Here is a 26,252-nt window from a genome sequence, read left to right as displayed (position 1 = left end):
CAAAGAATGATTGAGTCAATTCATTTCAAGAGGAAAACACTTCCAACAGTCAAGCCCCTGGATGCACCTGCCTTGGTTTAGAAGTGTTCCTACCACCAGTAATAAGACTAGTAGACAGATGTAGTGGTGGTATTGATTGAGTAACATTAATAACAGTAGATATATGTAGTGGTATTTAACTGCAAAATAAAGGAAACACCAATATAAAGTGTCTTAATAGGGCGTTGGGCCATCACGAGCCGCTAGAACAGCTTCAATGTGCCTTGGCAAAGATTCTCCAAGTGTCTGGAAGGATGTGACACCAGTCTTCCACAAGAATTTCCATCATTTGCCGTGTTATTGATGGTGAAAATCGCTGTCTCACGCGCCGCTCAAGAATCTCCCATACTGTAAGTGTTCAATTGGGATGAGATCTGGTGACTGAGACGGCCATGGAATATGGTTTACATTGTTTTCATGCTCATCAAAATATAAAAAATATAATAATATGCCATTTAGCAGACGCTTTTATCCAAAGCGACTTACAGTCATGCGTGCATACATTTTTGTGTATGGGTGGTCCCGGGGATCGAACCCACTACCTTGGCGTTACAAGCGCCGTGCTCTACCAGCTGAGCTACAGAGGACCACAATCAAACCATTCAGTAACCACCTGTGCCCTGTGAATGGGGGCATTCTCATCCTGGAAGAGACTACTCCCATCAGGATAGACATTCTTCACCATAGGTTAAAGGCGATATACCGTTTATACTGTATACCGGGGTATTTCGAAATACAGACGGTATGATTTTCAAGACTAAAAAAAATATTGTTAGACCGAGAATCGTCTGATTGGCAACATTTTTAAACGTGTATTTTCCCATATACAGTTCCTTCAGAAAGTATTCATACCCTTGACTTATTCCAAATGTTGTTGTGTTAGTCTGAATTAAAAACGGATTAAAGATGATTTTGTTTTACCCATCTACACACAACACCTCATAATGACAAAGTGAAAACATGTTTTTAATATTTTTTGCAAATTTATTGACAATTAAATACAGAAATATAAGTCTTCACACCCTAGAGTCAATACGTTGTAGAAGCCCATTTGGTGGCGATAACAGCTGTGAGCCTTTTGGGGTAAGTCTCTAAGAGCTTTGCACACCTGGAATGTGCAATATTTGCCCATTATTATTTTTTTAATTCTTCAAGCTCTGTTAAGTTGATTGTGGATTACATTTACATAATTTAGCAGACGCTCTTATCCAGAGCGACTTACAAATTGGTGCATTCAACTTATGATAGCGAGTGGGACAACCACTTTTTTATTATTATTATTATTTCGTTTTTATTTAGTTTTTACTTCTACGATCATTGCCATAGCGCCATTTTCAGGACTTCTCATAGATTTAAGTCAAAAATGTAACTCGGCCACTCAGGAACATTGAATGTCGTCTTAGTAAGCAACTTGGCCTTGTGTTTTAGGTTATTGTCCTACTGAAAGGTGAATTAGTCTCCCAGTGACTGTTGGAAAGAAGACCGAACCAGGTTTTCTCTAGGATTTTGCCTGTGCTTATAGCTGTATTTCATTTCTTTTTATCCTAAAAAACTCCCTAGTCCTTACTGATGACAAGCATACCCATAACATGATGCAGCCACCACCATGCTTGAAAATATGAAGAGTGGTACTCGTGATGTGTTGTGTTTGCTCCAAACGTAACGCTTTGTATTCAGGACAAAAAGTCAATTTCTTTGCCCAATTTTTTTTTGCAGTGTTACTTAAGTACCTTGTTGCAAACAGGATGCATGTTTTGGAATGTTTTTATTCTGTATAGGCTTTCTACTTTTCACTCTGTCATTTAGGTTAGTATTGTGGAGTAACTACAATGTTGATGGTCCATCCTCAGTTCTCATATAACAACCATTAAAAATTCTGTAACTGTTTTAAAATCACCATTGGCCTCATGGTGAAATCCCTGAGCAGTTTCCTTCCTCTCCAGCAACTGAGTTAGGAAGGACGCCTGTATCTTTGTAGTGACTGGGTGTATTGATACACCATCCAAAGCCTAATTAATAACTTCACCATGTTCAAAGGGATATCCAGCATCTTCTTTTTTAAATTATTATTATTATTTTTACACATCTACCAATACGTGCCCTTCTTTGTGAGGCATTGGAAAACCTCCCTGGTCTTTGTGGTTGAATCTGTGCTTGAAATTCACTACTCGATTGAGGGATCTTACAGACAATTGTATGTGTGGGGTACAGAGATGGGGTAGTCATTCAAAAATCATGTTAACCACTATTACTGAACACAGAGTCCGTGCAACTTATTATGCGATTTGTTAAGCACATTTTTTACTTGCCATAACAGAGGGGTTGAATACTTATTTACTCAAGACATTTAAGCTTTACATTTTGAATTAATTTCTAAAAATTACGGGGTATTTTGAGGAAGGCCCTCAAAATTGTCAAAGACTCCAGCCACCCTAGTCATAGACTGTTCTCCCTGCTACCGCACGGCAAGCGGTACCGGAGTGCCAAGTCTAGGTCCAAAAGACTTCTCAACAGCTTCTACCCCCAAGCCATAAGACTCCTGAACAGCTAATCATGGCTACCCGGACTATTTGCACTGCCCCCCCACCCCATCCTTTTTACGCTGCTGCTACTCTGTTAATTATTTATGCATAGTCACTTTAACTCTACCCACATGTACATATTACTTCAACTATCTCAACTAGCCGGTGCCCCCGCACATTGACTCTGCACCGGTACCCGCCTGTATATATAGCCTCCCTACTGTTATTTTATTTTACTTCTGCTCTTTTTTTCTCAACACTTTTTTTGTTGTTGTTTTATTTTTACTTTTTTGTTAAAAATAAATGCACTGTTGGTTAAGGGCTGTAAGTAAGCATTTCACTGTAATGTCTGCACCTGTTGTATTCGGCGCATGTGACCAATAAAATTTGATTTGATTTGAAATTAGTGACACAAAAGCTAAATGTAATCAATTTTAAATTCAGGCTTTAACACAACAAAATGTGGAAAAAGCAAAGGGTTGTGAATACTTTAAGGCACTGTATAATATATATGCGTGTATGTAGTGGTATTTTCCATGTAACGTTACCTGGTCCAGTGACAGGGGGCTCAGGCTTGTGGGATTTCATTGGGTCCAGTCTGTCTTTCTCCAGCTGTTTCTTAGTGCTGCGCTGCCGGGCCTCGCGGAACATGGGAAGAGCATGGGCTGGCGGGAGAGAGGAAATTAGAAAATATGAGAGAGAGAGAGAGAGAGAGAGAGAGAGAGAGAAGGGGGAGATATAGAAAAAGAGTAGAAAACACAGACATTAACAAACACTTCAACAAGCCATATACTCAAACACACCAAGTGACCTCTGGCGAGGTCTATAGTACTCTGCGTACTGCCATGTTGGACACCAACATTATCACGTCCATGTTTATATTGACACAGCTACGTTTCACAGTTCGCTGAACACCACCACAATGCATGCCTTGGCCACTTTACAGCAAAGTGAGTGTTCTATGTCTAAACTTGAGTTATTGTGTGTGTGTCCCCAACAGTATGTGTACGCTTGTATAACTGAGTAAGTACCAGTGTGTGTGTGTGAGTCTGTCATGTGTGTTTCCTCAGGGATTACAAAGAGACACAGTGTGGGCTAGATGAAGTGATTTTCCATTCAGGAGCCCCTGTTGTCACTGCTCAGTGTTAATTCTTCTCCTCCATGCTACATTAAGCAAAAAGGTTAATGTTAACAGATTCCCACTCTTTTCTCAATGGGCCATCGCCACGCTTCCTGTCCCCTCTAATTTTCCAGCACTAGGGCACAAGTGCGTCATTCAGCGACCGTGGCCATCAGACACCGGCATATACTCTCACAGCTTGTCGGCGTGGCGATGAAACCACATGATGGATATTAGAAAGGGTTCTGTCGCCTAAACAATAAGCTATGTTTCCCTCCTAGTCTATCACGGCTCAGCCAGGTGTCTGGTCCTCCAGTTACTGTTCATCCATTACCTCAGTGGGAGTGAAAGAGTCTTATGTATGAGGTTAAGAGTGCCACGCATTGTCCATGCACAGTGCAGCTGAGAGACTCATGTGTGGAAATGACAGACTGGCTGGGTTAAAGACTGGTCAAGTGTGGTGGGTTGTAGGGAAGGGGAGTGTGTTGATTCAGGAGAGGGGTGAGTGGGAGTATGATACGGGAGTGTGAGTGTGTGTGTGTGTGTGTGTGTGTGTGTTAGTGGGGGTATCACGCTGCCGGGGGTGGGAGAGGTGGCTGTCCCTGGCGTGACTGGAGCCCTGGTGGCTGACCTGTGGCTGACGCGTGGCATCATGCCCTGTGACTGTATGTTCACTCACTCTCACCCCACACCATCAGCTAATGGCAACACTTGATGATGCTGCCTCAAAGCTGTGTGTGTGTGTGTGTCAGGGATCCGTTAGCATATTCATTGATGGAAATACCAGTCGATGGAAATACATTTCACAGGTCATGCTTATTGGTCTATAGGTTCAATTGCATAATTTTGTGGAATTGAAAATGGCGCATGTGTACATTCGGTATGCATCTTATTTATAACATGTGTCAGACAGCGCGAGAGCTGCTGCTAAGCTCCTCAAACAAATGTTTGTTGCTGCTGGAGTGAAACGTGTGCTTTTATAAGCCCAATCACTGTGCAACAATTTGAAATGCAATTGCATGTTAAAAAGAGTTTTGATGGCTACGACTAAAAAGAGCTACTCTTTTTATTTCTCAACTGGTCATTGAGGCGCGCTTCCCATTCGCCATTCAAATGCATAGGCAACGGAAGGCAGGCTTCATCAGAGTGTCACACACCACTTTGCAATGATCTGGAGGCAGTATGCATTTTGAAAACATACTTGTTTGAAACCGGAAAGTTGTGCTACATATTATGAGGCATGTCTTACCTTGCTTCAAAGTACCCTAGCCAAAACCCGACCATATCTGTGGAGGCAATCATTTTATAAAGACTTCCATATGCCACTGAAACCAGTAGCCTATTTCTCTCATATTCTATTGGTTTTCAAATCAACTTTCTTTCACTGTCCAGTAGCCAAAGGCACAATCCTAGCCATATTAGCAACCCATACTAGTTGTTACACATCTTTAGATCTCCCCTCTTTCTAAATTTCTAGCGGATATTTTCATCTCTGTCACATGAAACCGCTAGCATGTGCGGTGTGGAACGAACATTCGCGCATAACCTACTGCCTTCTGCGCATTGCTGCGTTTATAATGTGAAGAAATAATCGTTTATCAACATTTTAATTCGGGATAGGCTATTTCTTTCTCAACAAGCTGACCAATAGAATAGGTCAACTTTTCTACAATGGGGGATAGTAGATTTACATAGGCTAGTGATTTTGCTGATCGTTACTTGTCTTGTTGGCTGAGGAAAAGTAAATGTGCACAGTTATTCTAACATCTTCAAAGTGCGCATCGGAATTCAGTAAGAAGAACGCAGGTCGTTGCATCCTGGACTTGCATGTTCTGTTACGACGAATTACCATAATCTAAATGTTATTTCTGTAATTCTGAGCACAGTGGGTGGACGCCATAATCAGGTTATGCATATATGGGTCCGGTAAATTTCTCAAATGTCCGGTAAATAAAAATGCTGCCGGTCAAATGTCCAGCGCCACATCTTCCTAAACGGAAACCCTGGTGTGTGTGTGTGTGTGTGTGTGTGTGTGTGTGTGTGTGTGTATATAGTGTTCCGATTGTCTGACAAGCTTTCACAAGCTCTCCACTCCACATCATGCAGTAATGCAGTGGCTTTCTGTGTTCTGGTGCAGTGTGTTTTAGACTAGGATGGCTGTCCTTCCTGGAACACCGTGACATATGGGAGGAGCAGGTCACTGGTGACCAGATGGTTGGAGCTGGTTCAAGGTGGCACCTAACACTGTAGTACCCTTGAGAAAGGCACTTAACCCAAATTGCTCTGGTAATTGCCCACCTCGTAAATGGACGAAATTGTATGCATTGCACAACGACTTACCCTGAGGGAAAGAGGGCCTATAATACCTATATGACACTGTTAGGATCGACAGCTACTGTTTGACTTGAGTTATGACTACAAGGAGCTACTAGCTAGGAAGGAATGAAGTGACCATGGATGGTATATGGTAGGTGTGTTGTTGATCTCATACTAAATAATGCACAGGTGTGTGTGTTGAGGTACTTACGTGTGATGATGTAGTCTTGCGTCAGTGTCTCCGCTTGTCTCTCTTTCCTCTTGCTCTTCACCACACACAGCTTAGCTCCCCTACACACAGAGAGATAGAGGAGACATAGAGTCAATATTTAATTATGTGGGAGACACGGTCAGCTTTATACACCGTTGTCAAACGTGGCTGCCTGTAGGTTAGATACAGTACAGGCCAGTCTCTTCTGCTCTGCTCCTAACAGGATGGAGTCTAGACAACCCAGTTCAGACTAGTGTTGTCACGATACCAGAATATTGACTTCCATACCGATACCAGGTTTAGTATCATAATACTCAATACCGAAACAATACCACGGCAAAAAAATAAAGTGTATTAGCTAAAGTCACAGAATAACCACTGGGCTTTATTTTTTTAAACATTGAACAATATGTTGATAACTGATAGACAAATTAAATAACAAATAGAATATCTTGCATTCTACATTACATTTATTTCAAAAATAAAACAACGTATTAAATAATGGAAAACCATATCTGAAACTCATACAAAATCATTTTACTGTTTTAAAATGTAATTTGATACACATTAAGGTTACCTTGCTCATCTAGGCCAAAATATTAGGTCAAATGACATTCATTAGACCTATAATTCATTATAGCTAAATAATTTAATGTATTATTTTTTATTTTTATTTAACCTTTTTTAACCAGGAAGGGCTCATTGTGATTTGAAATCTCATTTTCAAGAGCGTCCTGGCCAAGATAGGCAGCACCAAGTCATTACACAATTACAGACAGACAACATGAAAACTACAAGTAATCTAGTAAAAATCCATAGGAATCACAAGAGTATAACAAAAATCATAAAACAGCAATTTAAAAAAATTGACAGGTCAAGGAATCAGCCTCAAAATCCTTCATCAATGAATTAAAAACACCAATTGGGACAAGTTCTTCCAGTTCAAAAATATGTTGTAAGGCGTTCCAAGCCAATGGCGCAGAATACATAAAAGCCCTTTTACCAAATTCAGTTCGGACATTTGGAACAGTTAGCAGGATAAAGTCCTGCGAACGAAGGGAGTACCCACCATATTTCTGAAGAATAAAAATGGCCAGATAAAATGGTAGTAAACCCAAAATGGCTTCGTAGCCATGATAAAGGGTGTCAATTGATCTCAAACACTGAGTGGAAGTATTCATATATAAAATATCTCCATAGTCTAGTATAGGCATACAGTGGGGAAAAAAGTATTTAGTCAGCCACCAATTGTGCATGTTCTCCCACTTAAAAAGATGAGAGAGGCCTGTAATTTTCATCATAGGTACATGTCAACTATGACAGACAAATTGAGAAGAAAAAAAATCCAGAAAATCACATTGTAGGATTTTTTATGAATTTATTTGCAAATTATGGTGGAAAATAAGTATTTGGTCACCTACAAACAAGCAAGATTTCTGGCTCTTACAGACCTGTAACTTCTTCTTTAAGAGGCTCCTCTGTCCTCCACTCGTTACCTGTATTAATGGCACCTGTTTGAACTTGTTATCAGTATAAAAGACACCTGTCCACAACCTCAAACAGTCACACTCCAAACTCCACTATGGCCAAGACCAAAGAGCTGTCAAAGGACACCAGAAACAAAATGGTAGACCTGCACCAGGCTGGGAAGACTGAATCTGCAATAGGTAAGCAGCTTGGTTTGAAGAAATCAACTGTGGGAGCAATTATTAGGAAATGGAAGACATACAAGACCACTGATAATCTCCCTCGATCTGGGGCTCCACGCAAGATCTCACCCCGTGGGGTCAAAATGATCACAAGAACGGTGAGCAAAAATCCCAGAACCACACGGGGGGACCTAGTGAATGACCTGCAGAGAGCTGGGACCAAAGTAACAAAGCCTACCATCAGTAACACACTACGCCACCAGGGACTCAAATCCTGCAGTGCCAGACGTGTACCCCTGCTTAAGCCAGTACATGTCCAGGCCCGTCTGAAGTTTGCTAGAGTACATTTGGATGATCCAGAAGAGGATTGGGAGAATGTCATATGGTCAGATCAAACCAAAATAGAACTTTTTGGTAAAAACTCAACTCGTCGTGTTTGGAGGACAAAGAATGCTGAGTTGCATCCAAAGAACACCATACCTACTGTGAAGCATGGGGGTGGAAACATCATGCTTTGGGGCAGTTTTTCTGCAAAGGGACCAGGACGACTGATCAGTGTAAAGGAAAGAATGAATGGGGCCATGTATCGTGAGATTTTGAGTGAAAACCTCCTTCCATCAGCAAGGGCATTGAAGATGAAACGTGGCTGGGTCTTTCAGCATGACAATGATCCCAAACACACCGCCCGGGCAATGAAGGAGTGGCTTCGTAAGAAGCATTTCAAGGTCCTGGAGTGGCCTAGCCAGTCTCCAGATCTCAACCCAATAGAAAATCTTTGGAGGGAGTTGAAAGTCCGTGTTGCCCAGCGACAGCCCGAAAACATCACTGCTCTAGAGGAGATCTGCATGGAGGAATGGGCCAAAATACCAGCAACAGTGGGTGAAAACCTTGTGAAGACTTACAGAAAACGTTTGACCTGTGTCATTGCCAACAAAGGGTATATAACAAAGTATTGAGAAACTTTTGTTATTGACCAAATACTTATTTTCCACCATAATTTGCAAATAAATTCATTAAAAATCCTACAATGTGATTTTCTGGATATTTTTTTCTCATTTTGTCTGTCATAGTTGACGTGTACCTATGATGGAAATTACAGGCCTCTCTCATCTTTTTAAGTGGGAGAACTTGCACAATTGGTGGCTGACTAAATACTTTTTTTCCCCACTGTAAATGTAGCTGATACTAGCCTCCTTCTGGCTTCAAAAGAAAAACAGGCCTTATTCCTAAAATAAAATCCCAACTTCAGCTTCAATGTTTTTATAAATTGTTGAATATGCAATTTAAAAGAGAGGCTGTCATCAATTAAAATTCCAAGATATTTATATGACGTTACAACCTCAATCTCATTGCCCTGACAGGTAGTAATAGGTGAAAGGTTCAGTGGTCTGTTTCTTGCTTTAGAAAACACCATTAGTTTACTTTTGTCAGCATTGAGGATAAGCTTCAATTGACACGAGGTATGTTGAACAGCATAAAAAGCAGTTTGCAAGTTCTGGAAAGCTTTTGTGAGAGACGAGGCACAACAATAAATAACATTATCATCAGCATAAAAGTGAAGCTGCGCATTTTGAACATTTTTGTCTAAATTATTTATATAAATAGTGAATAAGAGGGGACCAAGTACAGGGCACACCATTACAGACAGATAATTTAACAGACATGAGCCCATCAAATTGAGTGCACTGAGTTCTATCAGACAGATAGTTACCAAACATGCAACTGCATGCTCTAAAAGACCTACGCTCGACAATCTCTGCCTCAGTATAGCATGATCAAATGTATCAAAAGCCTTAGAGAGATCAATAAAAAGTGAGACACAGTGCTGTTTTTTGTCAAGGGCTTCAGTGATATAATTTAAAACCTTCATGGCTGCTGTAATTGTGCTATGCTTCTTCCTGAAGCCTGATTGGTACATTGATAAAATAGAGTTAGTATATAAAAACTCTTTTAGCTGTTCACTAACAAGGGTTTCAAGTATTTTCGCCAGGGGTGACAGCTTTGAGACTGGCCTATAATTATTAAAAGAGTTGGATCTCCCCCTTTTAAAAGTGGTAGGACAAATGCTGATTTCCAGATCCTTGGAATTTCATTACATTCCAGGGTTAGATTGACCAGATATGTAAGTGGTTCAGCTATGAAATCAGCTGCCAGTTTTAAAAAGCAGGGATCAAGAAGATCAGGACCTGCAGGCTTTCTCTGATCTAAGGATTTCAGGGCTTTATGTACCTCCTGCACTGAGAATGGCGGAAAGCTAAAAGTTTGACCAGCTCTCACCGGTTCATCCACACACGGTTGTACAGAGACCGAGGATACTGAATCAAACAGCCTACCAGATGATACAAAGTGCTCATTGAAACAATTCAGCATTTCAGTTTTGGCATACAGTTGAAGTCGGAAGTTTACATACACATTTTTAAATTTACATTTTAGTCATTTAGCAGACGCTCTTATCCAGAGCGACTTACAGTTAGTCAGTGCATACATTTTCATACTGCCCCCCCGTGGGAAACAAACCCACAACCCTGGCGTTGCAAGCGCCATGCTCTACCAACTGAGCTACAGGGACCCTAGCCAAATACATACTTAGCCAAATACATTTAAACTCAGTTTTTCACAATTCCTGACATTTAATCTTAGTAAATATTCCCTGTCTTAGGTCAGTTAGGATCACCACTTTATTTTAAGAATGTGAAATGTCAGAATAATAGCAGAGAGAATAATTTCTTTCAGCTTTTATTTCTTTCATCACATTCCCAGTGTCAGAAGTTTACATACAAATCAAATCAAATTTTATTGGCCACATGCGCCGAATACAACAGGTGCAGACATTACAGTGAAATGCTTACTTACAGCCCTTATCCAACAGTGCATTTATTTTTAACAAAAAAGTAAAAATAAAACAACAACAAAAAAAGTGTTGAGAAAAAAAGAGCAGAAGTAAAATAAAATAACAGTAGGGAGGCTATATATACAGGGGGATACCAGTGCAGAGTCAATGTGCGGGGGCACCGGCTAGTTGAAGTAATATGTACATGTGGGTAGAGTTAAAGTGACTATGCATAAATAATTAACAGAGTAGTAGCAGCGTAAAAAGATGGGGTGGGGGGGCAGTGCAAATAGTCCGGGTAGCCATGATTAGCTGTTCAGGAGTCTTATGGCTTGGAGGTAGAAGCTGTTGAGAAGTCTTTTGGACCTAGACTTGGCACTCCGGTACCGCTTCGTCTGCGGTAGCAGAGAGAACAGTCTATGACTAGGGTGGCTGGAGTCTTTGACAATTTTGAGGGCCTTCCTCTGACACCGCCTGGTATAGAGGTCCTGGATGGCAGGAAGCTTGGCCCGAGTGATGTACTGGGCCGTACGCACTACCCTCTGTAGTGCCTTGCGGTCGGAGGCCAAGCAGTTGCCATACCAGGCGGTGATGCAACCAGTCAGGATGCTCTCGATGGTGCAGATGTATAATTTTTTGAGGATCTGAGGACCCATGCCAAATCTTTTCAGTCTCCTGAGGGGGAATAGGCTTTGTCGTGCCCTCTTCACGACTGTCTTGGTGTGTTTGGACCATGATAGTTTGTTGGTGATGTGGACACCAAGGAACTTGAAACTCTCAACCTGTTCCACTACAGCCCCGTCGATGAGAATGGGGGCGTGCTCAGTCCTCTTTTTTTTCCTGTAGTCCACAATCATCTCCTTTGTCTTGGTCACGTTGAGGGAGAGGTTGTTATCCTGGCACCACACGGCCAGGTCTGACCTCTTCCCTATAGGCTGTCTCATCGTTGTCGGTGATCAGGCCTACCACTGTTGTGTCGTCGGCAAACTTAATGATGGTGTTGGAGTCGTGCCTGGCCATGCAGTCATGGGTGAACAGGGAGTACAGGAGGGGACTGAGCACGCACCCCTGAGGGGCCCCCGTGTTGAGGATCAGTGTGGCAGATGTGTTGTTACCTACCCTTACCACCTGGGGGCGGCCCGTCAGGAAGTCCAGGATCCAGTTGCAGAGGGAGGTGTTTAGTCCCAGGATCCTTAGCTTAGTGATGAGCTTTGAGGGCACTATGGTGTTGAATGCTGAGCTGTAGTCAATGAATAGCATTCTCACGTAGGTGTTCCTCTTGTCCAGGTGGGAAAGGGCACTGTGGAGTGCAATAGAGATTGCATCATCTGTGGATCTGTTGGGGCGGTATGCAAATTGGAGTGGGTCTAGGGTTTCTGGGATAATGGTGTTGAAGTGAGCCATGACCAGCCTTTCAAAGCACTTCATGGCTACAGACCTCAGTGCTACGGGTCGGTAGTCATTTAGGCAGGTTATCTTAGAGTCCTTGGGCACGGGGACTATGGTGGTCTGCTTGAAACATGTTGGTATTACAGACTCAGTCAGGGACATGTTGAAAATGTAAGTGAAGACACTTGCCAGTTGGTCAGCACATGCTCGGAGTACACGTCCTGGTAATCCGTCTGGCCCTGCGGCCTTGTGAATATTGACCTGCTTAAAAGTCTTACTCACATCGGCTACGGAGAGCGTGATCACATAGTCATCCGGAACAGCTGGTGCTCTCATGCATGCTTCAGTGTTGCTTGCCTCGAAGCGAGCATAGAAGTGGTTTAGCTCGTCTGGAAGTCTTGTGTCACTGGGCAGCTCGCGGCTGTGCTTCCCTTTGTAGTCTGTAATAGTCTTCTAGCCCTGCCACATCCGACGAGCGTCAGAGCCAGTGTAGTACGATTCAATCTTAGTCCTGTATTGACTCTTTGCCTGTTTGATGGTTCGTCGGAGGGCATAGCGGGATTTCTTATAAGCGTCCGGGTTAGAGTCCCGCTCCTTGAAAGCGGCAGCTCTACCCTTTAGCTCAGTGCGGATGTTTCCTGTAATCCATGGCTTCTGGTTGGGGTATGTACGTACGGTCACTGTGGGGACGACATCATCGATGCACTTATTGATGAAGCCAGTGACTGATGTGGTGTACTCCTCAATGCTATCTGAAGAATCCCGGAACATGTTCCAGTCTGTGCTAGCAAAACAGTCCTGTAGCTTAGCATCTGCGTCATCTGACCACTTTTTTATTAACCGAGTCACTGGTGCTTCCTGCTTTAGTTTTTGCTTATAAGCAGGAATCAGGAGGATAGAGTTATGGTCAGATTTGCCAAATGGAGGGCGAGGGAGAGCTTTGTATGCGTCTCTGTGTGTGGAGTAAAGGTGGTCTAGAGTTTTTTTTCCTCTGGTTGCACATTTAACATGCTGGTAGAAATTAGGTAGAACGGATTTAAGTTTCCCTGCATTAAAGTCCCCAGCCACTAGGAGCGCTGCCTCTGGATGAGCGTTTTCCTGTTGACGTATGGCCTTATACAGCTCAGTCAGTGCAATCTTAATGCCAGCATTGGTTTGTGGTGGTAAATAGACAGCTATGAAAAATATAGATGAAAACTCTCTTGGTAAATAGTGTGGTCTACAGCTTATCATAAGATACTCTACCTCAGGCGAGCAAAACCTCGAGACTTCCTTAGTATTTGATTTTGTGCACCAGCTGTTGTTTACAAATATACACAGACCGCCACCCCTTGTCTTACCGGAGTCAGCCGTTCTATCCTGCCGATGTAGCGTATAGCCCGCTAGCTGTATGTTATCCATGTCGTCGTTCAGCCACGACTCGTTGAAACATAATATATTACAGTTTTTAATGTCCCGTTGGTAGGATAACCGTAATCTTAGGTCATCCAATTTATTTTCCAATGATTGAAGATTGGCTAATAGGATTGATGGGAGCGGCAGTTTACTCGCTCGCCGTCGGATCCTTACAAGGCACCCTGACCTACGTCCACGATATCTCCGTCTCTTCCTCATGCGAATGATGGGGATTTGGGCCTTGTCGGGTGTCTGTAGGATATCCTTCGCGGCCGCCTCATTGAAGAAAAATTATTCGTCCAATACGAGGTGAGTAATCGCTGTCCTGATATCCAGAAGCTCTTTTTGGTTATAAGAGACGATGGCAGAAACATTATGTACAAAATAAATTACAAATAACACGGAAAAACACACATAATAGTACAATTGGTTAGAGGGCTGTAAAACGGCAGCCATCTTCTCCGGCGCCATTTCAATGTTGAATTGCGATACAGTGAATTATAAGTGAAATAATCTGTCTGTAAACAATTGTTGGAAAAATGACTTGTGTAATACACAAAGTAGATGTCCTAACCGACTTGCCAAAACTATAGTTTTTTAAAAATAAATGTGTGGAGTGGTTGAAAAACGAGTTTTAATTACTCCAACCTAAGTGTATGTAAACTTCAGACTTCAACTGTACAGCAACAGAGTCCTTCAATACACATGATGGCAATTCATTAACATTACTGTTACCAGACATAGACTTAATAGCCTTCCAAAACGTTCTAGGGTCATTCCAGTTATCAGTGGTAACAGACATAAAATATTCAGACTTGGCCTTCCTGAGAAGAGAAGAACACTTGTTTCGTAGCTGCCTAAAAAGAAGCCAATCAGCATCAGAACATGATTTCCTTGCTTTAGCCCAGGCTAGATTACGTATACGAATAGTTTGAGCCAAAACGACATAAACAGTACTTTGAAGCTAATTTCTGAAGCTTCTATAGGCCCTTTGCAATAGTCTACATACCATAGAAATACAATGAATTCTGCACAGCATACTACGATTCCCAGAGTGCATTTCAACTCCCAGGGTGCAATGCTCTACCTAGGGCTGCTGGTGGGCTAGTGGCTACTGCTAGCAAGCCCACAAGCCCAGACAAACAAAGTACTCTAAATATATTGCTGTCATAAGTTATGAGTGCATTTCACATTACTTTTGGGTTGTCATATTATAATGCTCACATGAATGTCATGCTGAATATATGTTCGTTTTTGTCACTCAAAAATAATTTGAATTTACAGTGCCTTCAGAAAGTATTCATACCCCTTGATTTAGTCCACATTTTGTTGTGTTACAGCCTGAATTCAAAATGGATTAAATAGATGTTTTTTCTCACCCATCTACACACTATTTTTATTCTGTACAGGCTTTTATCTTGTCACTCTGTCAATTAGGCTAGTATTGTGGAGTAACTTCAATATTGTTGATCCATCCTCAGTATTCTCCTATTACAGCCATTAAACTCTAACTCTTTTAAAGTCACCATTGGCCTCATGGTGAAATCAAAGGGATATTCAATGTCTTCTTTTTTTTATTGTATGTGTGGGGTACAGAGATTAGGTAAAAATCATGTTAAACACGATTATTGCAGTCCATGCAACTTATTATGTGACTTGTTAAGCACATTTTCACTCCTGACCTTATTTAGGCTTGCCATAAGAAAGGAGTTGAATACTTATTGACTCAAGACATTTCAGCTTTTCATTTTTATGAAATTTGTTTTAAAAAATCTAAACATAATTCTAGGTTGACATTATGGGGTATTGTGTGTAGGCCAGTGACACAAAAATCTCAATTGAATCAATTTAAATTCAGGCTGTAAAACAACAAAATGTGGAAAAAGTCAAGGGGTGTGAATACTTTCTGAAGGCACTGTAGTTGCTAGTAGAATAACGTAACAATGCAAATGTCATGTGAAAAATAGTTTTTTTAAATGTCGTTTTGGAACTAAAACTCCCTTGCAAGGCAATGCTTTGTAACACCTTTTGCATAGTTGGTTCGGTGGGCTGGCCCTCACCATCTGCTCTGTAAGGAAAGTATGCCCATAGTTCGCTTCAGGAGCCATTTTTGTCAACAAGCTGCGGGCATGGAGGTATGTTTTAGTTAGAAGAAGCCATGCTGTCGGCATTTTCTCGCTTGCTTCTCAAAAGTGGCTCTCGCTGTGTCAGCTGCATGCGCAAGCGCAAGTAGCCTGGCTAGCTTACTACTGCCCCTTGAGAAGATTCAGACAAATTACTAGACAGACGCGATCCTCTCAATCTGTATATGATGCGAGAATTCTAGTGCTGAACCGTTTTTCATGTTCTAATATAAAAAAAGTACTGACGTTTTAGTATACCGTGCAACACTACTTCAGACCTAATAACACTATCATTTCTCGATGGGAGTTTGTACAGTGAAGACTGATGATGTACAGGACATCTAAAAACACAACTTCCGTCCACAGCTACCATAAAGGTAAGCATTCTCAGCTCAGTGTACCTGTGACTCTTGACAGGGTCGTAGTAGACCTTAGCCAGTCCATTTCCAGTCCCCACCATAATCTGATTCAGCTTGGGATGCCAGAGACACCGCACCACACCCTGAAAAAGACACAAAGAGAAACAGAGACAGGAGATGAGCTATACAGAGACATAGTGAACATTCAATTGTAACATGAGATTCAAATCATTCTTAGTGATGACTGCTGGAGCGGACACATTGTGGTAGTGGTTTGTAGTTGTAGAGTGGGACGCGGGCAGGTTTTTAACTGTCGGAGTGGTCTCTGCATTAGTTGACTATATTTGGTCGTCAGGACGGGGCCTGGATCCTTCAGTCTGTGTGTGACAGATGGCTCGCTGCCAAGGGCAAATATGACCACGCTCATCCAGAGTGTGTGTGTGATGTTTGTGTGTACACACAAGTGTGTGTGTGCGTTTAGCAGTGATGAAGCACCTACGAGTGCATGTGTGTAGAGACTTTCAGTTGATAGGTTGAAATTCTAAGAATAGGTTGAAATTCTGAGAGTTGCAAAGCAGATGTGTGGCAGCTAGCACAGTAGTGGCTGGATGTTTCTGAATGTAGAGCAGATTCCTCACACTCAAGCTTTTTTGTGCTCTCTCCGTCTCTCTCTCGAAGACCCTCTTTGTAACAAAGGGGCCTAAATGGAGGACTGGAAGAGGATGAAGACCGTCATGAAAATAAAATATCCTTCATATCAGTAAAAAAAATCAAAACACTGTAAAGTGTTTCATGTTTCATGAGCTGAAATAAAAGATCACAGAAGTTTTCCATACGCACAAAAAGCTTATTTCTCTCAAACTTTCTGCACTAATGTGTTTACATCCCTGTTAGTGAGCATTTCTCCTTTGCCAAGGCAATCCATCCACCTGACAGGTGTGGCATATCAAGAAGCTGATTAAACAGCATGAAAAATGTATGCACTCACTAAAACTGTAAGTCGCTCTGGATGAGAGCATCTGCTAAATGACTAAAATGTAAATGTAATAATCATTACACAGGTGCACCTTGTGCTGGGGACAATAAAAGGCAACTTTAAAATGAGCAGTTTTGTCACACAACACAATGCCACAGATGTATCAAGTTTTGAGGGAGCGTGCAATTGGCATGCTGACTGCAGGAATGTCCACCAGAGCTGTTGCAAAATAATTTAATGTTAAGCCACCTCCAACGTTGTTTTAGAGAATTTGGCAGCACGTCCAACCGGCCTCACAACCGCAGACCACATGTAACCACGCCAGCCCAGGACCACCACATCCGGCTTCTTCACCTGCGTGATCGTCTGAGACAAGTCAACCGGACAGCTGACGAAACTGTGGGTTTGCACAACAACCGAAGAATTTCTGCACAAACAGAAACCGTCTCAGAGAAGCTCATCTGCATGCTCGTTGTCCTCACCAGGGTCTTAACTTGACTGCAGTTCGGCGTCGTAACCGACTTCAGTGGGTAAATGCTCACCTTCGATGGCCACTGGCATGCTAGAGAAGTGTGCTCTTCACGGATGAATCCTGGTTTCAACTGTACTGGGCAGATGGCAGACAGCGTGTATGGCGTCGTGTGGGCGAGCGGTTTGCTGACTCCAACGTTGTGAACAGAGTGCCCCATGGTGGCTGTGGGGTTATTGTATGGGAAGGCATAAGCTAAGGACAATGAACACAATTGCATTTTATCGATGGCAATTTGAATGCACAGAGATACCTTGACGAGATCCTGAGGCCCACTGTCATTGCCATTGATCCACCGCCATCCCCTCATGTTTCAGCATGATAAAGGATCGGTACAAATGTCCCAGTTCTTCCATGGCCTGCATACTCACCAGACATGTCACCCATTGAGCATGTTTGGGATGCTCTGGATCGACATGTACGACAGCGTGTTCCAGTTCCCGCCAATATCCAGCAACTTCGCACAGCCATTGAAGAGGAGTGGGCACAATCAACAGCCTGATCAACTCTATGCGAAGGAGATGTTGCGCTGCTTCAGGCAAATGATGGTCACACCAGATACTGACAGGTTTTCTGAACCACGCCCCTACTACCTTTTTCTTAAGGTATCTGTGACCAATAGATGCATATCTGTATTCCCAGTCATGTGAAATCCATAGATTAGGCCCTAAGGAATGTATTTCAATTGACTGATTTCCTTATATGAACTGTAACTCAGTAGAATCTTTGAAATTGTTGCATGTTGCGTTTATATTTTTGTTCAATGTACATAGACCGTGGTCATTTGTCTGGCCAATTACATCATCCAAAATTCCATGACCGTCAGAGCCCTACTCACGCACACTGATGTGCAATTTCCTCTAGGCATGACTGTGTGTGTGAGAGAGGGAAGAATAATGATGATTTCTTAGTTCATGAAAGGATAACACTTTGTACTAAAATAAATAATGAAAAAGGTTTATGAATGATGCTGGGCAGTGGGCAGTATTACAATCAGAGACCATGGATGGAGTATTAGTGTGGATGGGAAGACCCCAGTGGATCAGGGTTGCCCTGTGGGGGGTGGGACATGACGGTTAGGACTAGGGGTGGTGTGCTGTGGGGAGTGTCTGTGACAGGGTGAAAGCTGCTTAACGCCCAGCTGTTCAGCTTCCCACCGGGCTCCCGTTGGTAAGGGGACCCACAAACACACAGCAACAAAACACACACATACTATTATGAACTCACATATTCCCACAATACCTAGGCATTACACATCATGCACTTACATGAACAGTCAGCCAAACACCCCCACCCCCTCGCCACAACATCCCAGATCCCCAAAGACTTGCCTAGCAGACCCCTGAGGCACCACCAGCAGCTCTGTCGTGACCGGTGAGTGAGTGGACTGGACATATCAGGGTTAATCTGCCCCACTGACCATGTGGTGAAGTAATTGATGATTTAGAATGATCTAGAAAATGCTCCCAATCAGAACTGGGTATTTAGGTAATCTTCACTATCTATCCTATCGGCTTGGAGATTATAGATCATTTCATATTTAAATGACCTTTTAAGAAATGTGAAATATGTAAACATACTGTACAAACATATCTGTACAGAAGTGTGTCGGTGTGTGTGTGTGTCAGTGTGTGTGTGCGTGTAGCGTAATGAACCAATACGCCCCTTGTAGAGCTGCTTCAATGACAATCAATGAGCAGTGTGTAAAACACCCTATCACGGTTGCTAAGATACCGGAGCACATCAATCACATCACATGCATAGCATTGAGGAATTCTGTTCCACTCCAGTGGAGCTCAATCAGAGCTCAGAGACTTGTCTCAGCAGCATCCCAACACAGGCAAGAACCAAGTAGAACCAAGCCTAGCAGAGCTCAGCCCAACACAGGCAAGACCAGCAAACCCAAGACCAGCACAACAAGTCCAGCCCGATCCAACCAAACTGACTCAGCCCAGCCAGGTATGGCCCAGCCCAAGCCAGCAGAGCTATGCAGTAGCCTCGCCCAGCAGTAAAGGGTTCCAATGTGGATATTCAGAGTTGTGTGTTTACAATATTGTTAGTTCCAATATGTGTATGAGAGAGAGCGAGCCATAGAAAGGGTGGCCAGGCAGCCACAGAAGGGAGAAAGGACTTAGAGCCTAAACTACACAACATTGTAAGGACACATCCATACAAAGCCTAACTACCACCACCCATTTTCCCATGCCACAGCTGCCAGAAATCTAGCATTGGTGCCATTAAATGGGAAAATCTTAATGAAAGTGTCAGAGTTTGCCTCAGCACCCCATAACTGACATCAGAAGGACCTCCACATAGGCAACGTACTGAGACACAAAGAGGAGAACCACCATGGCCCTTGTCCCACCTTTCACCCCCCTCCTCCTACTTTCTCCTCACACTAAAGATGAAAGCCTGAACCTCTCTGTCAAAGAGCAGGAGAGGGAGAGGCAGGCTACTGTTTGAGAGCCATCAAGTGTGAGAAGTGAAGTGCACAGAGTGCAGACATCAACACACAGATGTGACACACACTATGAGAATGTGAGGCTGGGACAACGCCTCACAGACACACAACACCCAGCCACCACAAATAAATACACACTACACCCTGTGGGTCTTTCCCATTTCTCCCCAGAGCAGTCTACCGTAGGGTTCCCAGGACTGCTAGCTACATCCACTAGTACTCTCACTGAGTATTTCACAGAGATATTTCCCACAGTACCTCAGCTGGAGTGAGTCTGTGAGTTCTCACCTGGTTCATGCCCTCTGTGATAGACAGAGATAAGCTAAGAGTGGCTGGAGTATTTACCTAACCCAGGCTAAAAACTCCTCCACTCCCTAGCACAGCCTATGCCCCGGGTCCGGGGTTATGTAGACTGTTTAGTTGGAGATGATTGGTAGCCCTGCCTTTCACTCGACCGCCTGGTACACCGCTTTATAAAGACAGCACTTAAATTCTTAACCCATCTCAGAGCGGGACGGCTGGTGTAAACACAGTAAATAGCTCATTCGTCAGGTCCCCTGAGTGCACGTCACCCCAGAAATAACTACATCTGCTGCAAAAATAAACCTTTAACACCTCAAAGCTCTGCTTATCTGATTTGGAATGGGAAAGGTACTAAATATACATGGGTCCGTGCATTTAGAGTTGTCTCTCTCTCTGTAGGCTGTGCCAGGCTAGCTGTCAAACAGACATGGCGAGGAGATGGCAGCCGGCTGGCAGGTGAGGCAGGCAGGGGGCAACACGGCCGCTGTAACCCCCAGAGGAGAGGAGAGGATAGGATAGGAGAACATGGCTGTCAAGCCTGGACCAGAGGGATACTGAGTTAGCCTCTGTCAGACCTCACTGTTTTGACTACACATACACTCTGATAAATCCACTGGAGAGGGCCGGGGCAAGGAGAGATGGAAAGGGATTGGTGTAAGAGGGGACAGATGAAAATGAGCTGCGCTGTGCATACTGTACTGTATGACATGACACAGAGAGAACATTCTTTCAACGAGGGGCTGGCGGTGTGATTTCAATTCTCGACAGACAGAGCTCTCTCTCTCTCTCAGCAGCCTTCGGATCTGAATCTCCATCTACCCTGGTGAAGAGAGCTATTCTGATCAGCTAATGCTAGACAGCCGCTGCAGTGGAGTGTTGGTGAGAAGAATGTCTGCAGCTGCTGTATCTCTAGAAGAGTTAGGTTATAGAGGTGTAAATAACTGCCATCCCAGAATGTTTACACCTATGTCTACTTGCCCTTTGCCTTGGCAACAAGTAGCATGTAGGTTGCCTACATGCTAGATTGTGGAGTACATTACTTCACATGCACATTAACATGTGCATGTGAATGGACTATAATAATTTTGCTAGTTATACCAGTTAATTCTCTATCCAATGTTTACAGAATCAATTGGAAAAGCATATCCTGCTAACACTTGACGGGGATGAGTGGTAGATAGTAGGGGTATATTCATGGCTCTTTTCTCCTAGCTTGGCTTGGATGGGTTGATCTGGGATTTACAGTTCTCCCTGCACTGAAAGATGATCGTGCTACTGGCAAACCACAGTGTTGGGAAAACATCAGTATTCTGCTCTCATTCAGAGAGAGCACGGGTGGCCATGTTTAGACCCACAGCCATAACTCAAGTCAGATGCTTAAATAAAAAAGGCTTACACTATTGAAATGTAGTGATGATACAGGCTAATTCAGATTTGGCTTGAAATAAATTACGTGATACAAAGCTTAAGTCACTTGTTCCATGAATTTTTCCTAGCCGGGACATGTTCATAATGAAATCTACATCTCATTATATCAACAAGATCACAAAATGCACAGGCAGGCTTATTATCAGATTGGAGGGGCTGTGTGGGCCTCTATAATAACTCTGTAATAATACACATTTTCAACCAGCAGGACTGTTAAAATAGAACTTGGCCATCAAAAAAGCCTCACTGCTACTGACACAAGGCAACAGAACCAGTAGCCACCAGGCCTGAGTGATTAGGTTTGGCATTCAGCAGTATCTACAGTATCAGAACTTACTAATATAGTTCAGCAGTATGCAGTATTCCCCAGGCTTACCCTCCTCTCCTGCCTGTACAGTTACAGTACTGGTTGTAATGTAGCTCTAATCCCTGCTGGGGATAATTCAGCTCGGGTTAAATGGGAAATTACTTTAAACCTCTTAATCTGAAAAGACAAGACTTGCCCAAATGAGAGCTTAGACTAATGTAGGAGAGTTTTAAGATGGAACACAAGGACAAACCCCAAATCCTGAGAGGAAATTACATTTGAGGGACTTTCTGGGGAAGTCTGCAATACTGCCTCTGTTGCGATGTACATCAATTACTGTTGCCCCTTCAACCAATTATTACTGTTGGATTATCAATGTACATGTTTCATTATAATGTCTGTGAACTAATACATTGAAATGAAACCTTAGGATACGATGTAGTGATACTGGTCAGTTATTATTAGTGTTGCAGTCAGAGTTAAAGGATGTTACTCACAGCGTTGGTGACATCTATCTCATAAACCTTCTGGAAGGAGGCTCTATCAAAGAACACCAGCTTCCCGTTGCCCTCGTCCTTCTTCACCGACGTCCCCGTCACCAGCAGCTTGTCATCAGGGCTGAAACAGCAGTCTGTCCTGTTGGGGAACACAGTCACACACACCATACTTCAGCCAGCTGATACTAGACAAGGTCGTTTCTTTACAAAACTTCATGTCATTCAGTTGTCTTCTGGAACTGTACCCTGCACATGTACTGTAGGTAGTACCAACCAGTTATATTGAAGTAATCACCGGAAACCCCATAAAGGGTGTTCAGATCACCAATGAATAATCAAGGGAATAACGACAGGAGTACTCACATGGAGAAGAAGGCGGAAAGCCCTGTAGCCACATTCAGAGGCTTCTTGAAGTTACGGATGTCCCAGGTCTTTAGAGTGTCATCACCTGGCAGAGAAAGTGGGAGTTATTCAAGAGGTATTGTCATTATTTCATGGTGCATGTGTGCTGCACAGCTTCGCTGATGGTGGCAGATTGGCTGTCTTTATTGGCACTTTGGGGAAGAGATGAGCTCTTTCCCCGCTGAAACAACAGACTTATAGATGCGTGTTCAGACATTACATCTCCCCTGAAAGCACTGGGTCAGGGCTGGGGCAGAGGGACTCGCTCCAATGTATATACACACAGGCACAGAGCTACAGTAGTGTTGTTGAATGCACAGTCAGGCAATGCTGATGTCCATGATATACTGGTGGTGTACTGTAGTAAGAAGGAATCAGGAAAGTAGTGAGGCAGGCTGATATATCCTACCTCCTCGAGAGGCCAGTATTGTCCCGTCGTAGGAGAAGGCGAGACAGGAGGTGTCTGTTCCTGGGGCGTGGGCCTGGCGACAGTGGAACTTGGTGTGGACCTGAGGGTGAAGAGGATAGAGGTCAAAGGTATGACAAATAAAGGTGACCCAACATTCACATAGACATCGTATCAGACTGAACATCCCAGGACATTGTCTCAGTGACAGAAGTAGCAAACGCATGTTCCCTAGACTGTCAATCACCTTTGGTGAACTCCTAAACGCTCTGCTAGAAGTTTTCTTTCACCAACGGATGTTGAACTCTTACCACTCCAGTAACATACAGACCTTTTCATGCTCCGTCTCTTCAAGACAACATACGGTTTCCATTTCCTCCTAGAACACCATACCCTCAAACCCACCATGCTGTATGATACCTTCAGACCTTTGCAGACGGTAAACACACGTGGTGTGATTTTAGACTCCAGGGGTTTACCTTGGCAAGCTGAGCTGCCTGACTACTAGTCTTTTATTTTTCTCGATTTAAAAACCGAAACACACTACAGTTATCATAACTCGTAAGTCCCACACCACAATTCAAAGGAGATACACCACTTCGTCTTAACACTTTTAAGGCATTTAGGTTGGAAAGCTTACAAGTTCATAGAAGACTTTACATGTGACTGGGGTCAGTCATAGTAATGTCAATAACACTGCAAACATCATGTGTCAGGAGCGTCACAAATGTGCATAGACCTATCAATACCAAAATGAAAACATGGTTGACATTACAGCATGTGACATGATCAACACGTGCCACTCACACTATGGAAGCAAAGTGATTTTTCAGCCCAGAGTCAAATCTATTGAGCGCTCTCAAACTGCCTGACAGTGCTAATGCAGGCTAGAACTCATTCACAGGTTAAAAACGCCAATATAACAGAATTTCACTTTGAAGAGTAGTGCTTTTATAGATCATCAATTGAAAAGGGATTAGGAGTCTTGAGGGGAAGTTATGGTAAAGTGGTGTTGACATGTAGTGCATTTAAGCTACAGATTATTTAGATAAAAGCCAATCTGACTGGCAAGTGGCCATGTGAAGTAAAGTTTATCCACCAATATTCATCTCAGCTCCCTAACCATGTCCACACTGAAGCAGACAGCCTGAAGGTCTAAACAAGTGTTTCCAAGATGGCCTCCCATCCAATGTGGTTCCTCTGTGCTTACTGCTTACTCAGTGGCCCACTGCATCAGCTCCTGTTGTGGCAGAGGCACTGTGTGTCAAGGTCCACAGGTCTGCACTGTTGGCATTGCCCCAATGTGCCTTCAGCATGGAATGGCAAAGAGAGTTATACCTTTTGCTCCACAGCACTAAACCAAAGCCACTCAGACCGTGCATGAGAAACAACACGGAGGAGGAACACATCTGCTCAACCCAGCACATACACACGGAGGTTCAATTCTGATCAGCTTCAGTTTTTTAAACTGTAGATAACCATACTAGAATATTATATATTATAAACTGGGCGGTTCGAGCCCTGAAAGCTGGTATATCAGACCGTATACCATGGGTATGACAAAATATTAGTTTATAATAGCAATAAGGCACCTCGGGGGTTTGTGGTATATGGTCAATCTACCATGGCTAAGGGCTGTATCCAGGCACTCTGCGTTGCGTCGTGGATAAGAACAGCCCGTAACCGTGGTATATTGGCCATATACCACACCTCCTCAGGCCTTATTGCTTAATTACGGTAAATCATAGTGAATATCTCTATTCACTATGATATGAAGACATAAAAAGAGATCTGCCTCTACTCCATACCTGCTTCATTCCTGTGAGTTGGCAGTGAGATCTGGCCAGCATAACTCAGCTTTACCTGTGCTGAGTACAACCAGACTACCCACATAAATCACAACCAGACAGCTTTCAGCACTGAGGTAAAGGACTTCCCAGCACTCAAACATACACAACCTGGATTTATGTATGTAAACCTTCATCAATTCTAAACGATAACCAATAAATCAATGGTAAATTAAATATAGCAACAAAGGAATTTCGGTCAGAGAGCGAGAGAAGGAATTTGAAATGGAGGGATGGCAGGATAAAGTAGAGGGAAAAGATAACAGAGAGCTAGAGAAATATTGCCAGGAAAAGAGACAGAGGAATGGAACAGGTGGTGGTGTATTGATGATAGAGGGAACAGGGCCATAAGCATTTCCATAGTAAGTGGAGGGAAGTTATTAAACTGGGAAAGAGATATAACGCTGCTATATACCATCAGCTTCAGATAACACACACATCCACTCAACGTGTTTTCTCACTCCGTCTATTTCAGTCCTTTTCCCTTCTCTCTCAATTCTCTGGGGCAAATGGTTTTTGAAGACTGATTGCTAAAAGCTTCACTTTTATGTTTGTTTTGTCATGTTCAAAAGTTGATCATGTTTAATGAACAACAGGGGACAAATAGTTCTTTCATCTCAACACACAGAGAGGAATGACCAAGACAACATCTGGAAGCCCAGCACTCTTTTTAACCTACAAAATCATTCATTGTGCATACCACAAAAAGTACATTCGCTTTACAAGCTGTGATGAATGTGAAAACCAAGAACTAAGTTCATATTTTGGGTCAAATTATCTCATTTACGAGATCCTAAATATTCTTGCAAATTAAAGTCCCTACTTTTGCTAAACAGAGCAATGTGACCCCTAGTTGAGCTTTGGGAACTAGGGTCGTTTTTCTCCTAGCCCAAAACACAGACATGAGGTAAGCTTTGTTACAGGGAGATTTGATTACTGTTGACATGACATATTCATCCCCTTTCCTGCACCCCTCTCTTCAGTAGAGGAAAGAGAAAGGGGAGGGGAGAGACAGAGACGTGGGGAGGAGAGAGTAGCTGAGAGATGAAAAGGAATGAAAATAGAGTGCCTTCGTGACATAGTTACAGCTTCAACCAGGAAAAGGTCTTCTGAGAACTGGGAACCCTGCTGAGCACCAACTTA

At 43.0% G+C, this 26,252-nt stretch overlaps 1 protein-coding gene across 1 annotated transcript in view; it reads right to left on the bottom strand.

Moving 5' to 3' along the window:
• LOC121582335 (WD repeat-containing protein 70) overlaps window positions 1-26,252 on the bottom strand; it is a 72,363-nt gene that overhangs the window by 7,135 nt on the left and 38,976 nt on the right. Inside the window, exons 11-16 of the mRNA XM_041898053.2 lie at window positions 23,266-23,365; window positions 22,818-22,902; window positions 22,455-22,593; window positions 15,996-16,096; window positions 6,209-6,288; window positions 3,110-3,226 (exon numbers count right to left, since the gene is read on the bottom strand). Of these exons, the coding sequence (XP_041753987.1) occupies window positions 3,110-3,226; window positions 6,209-6,288; window positions 15,996-16,096; window positions 22,455-22,593; window positions 22,818-22,902; window positions 23,266-23,365 (622 nt within the window). The remainder of the gene's footprint in view (window positions 1-3,109; window positions 3,227-6,208; window positions 6,289-15,995; window positions 16,097-22,454; window positions 22,594-22,817; window positions 22,903-23,265; window positions 23,366-26,252) is intronic.

This window comes from Coregonus clupeaformis, chromosome 15 (assembly GCF_020615455.1).
Source record: "Coregonus clupeaformis isolate EN_2021a chromosome 15, ASM2061545v1, whole genome shotgun sequence".
Taxonomy (NCBI): Eukaryota; Metazoa; Chordata; class Actinopteri; order Salmoniformes; family Salmonidae; genus Coregonus; species Coregonus clupeaformis.
This window is presented reverse-complemented; position numbering and strand designations above follow the sequence as displayed.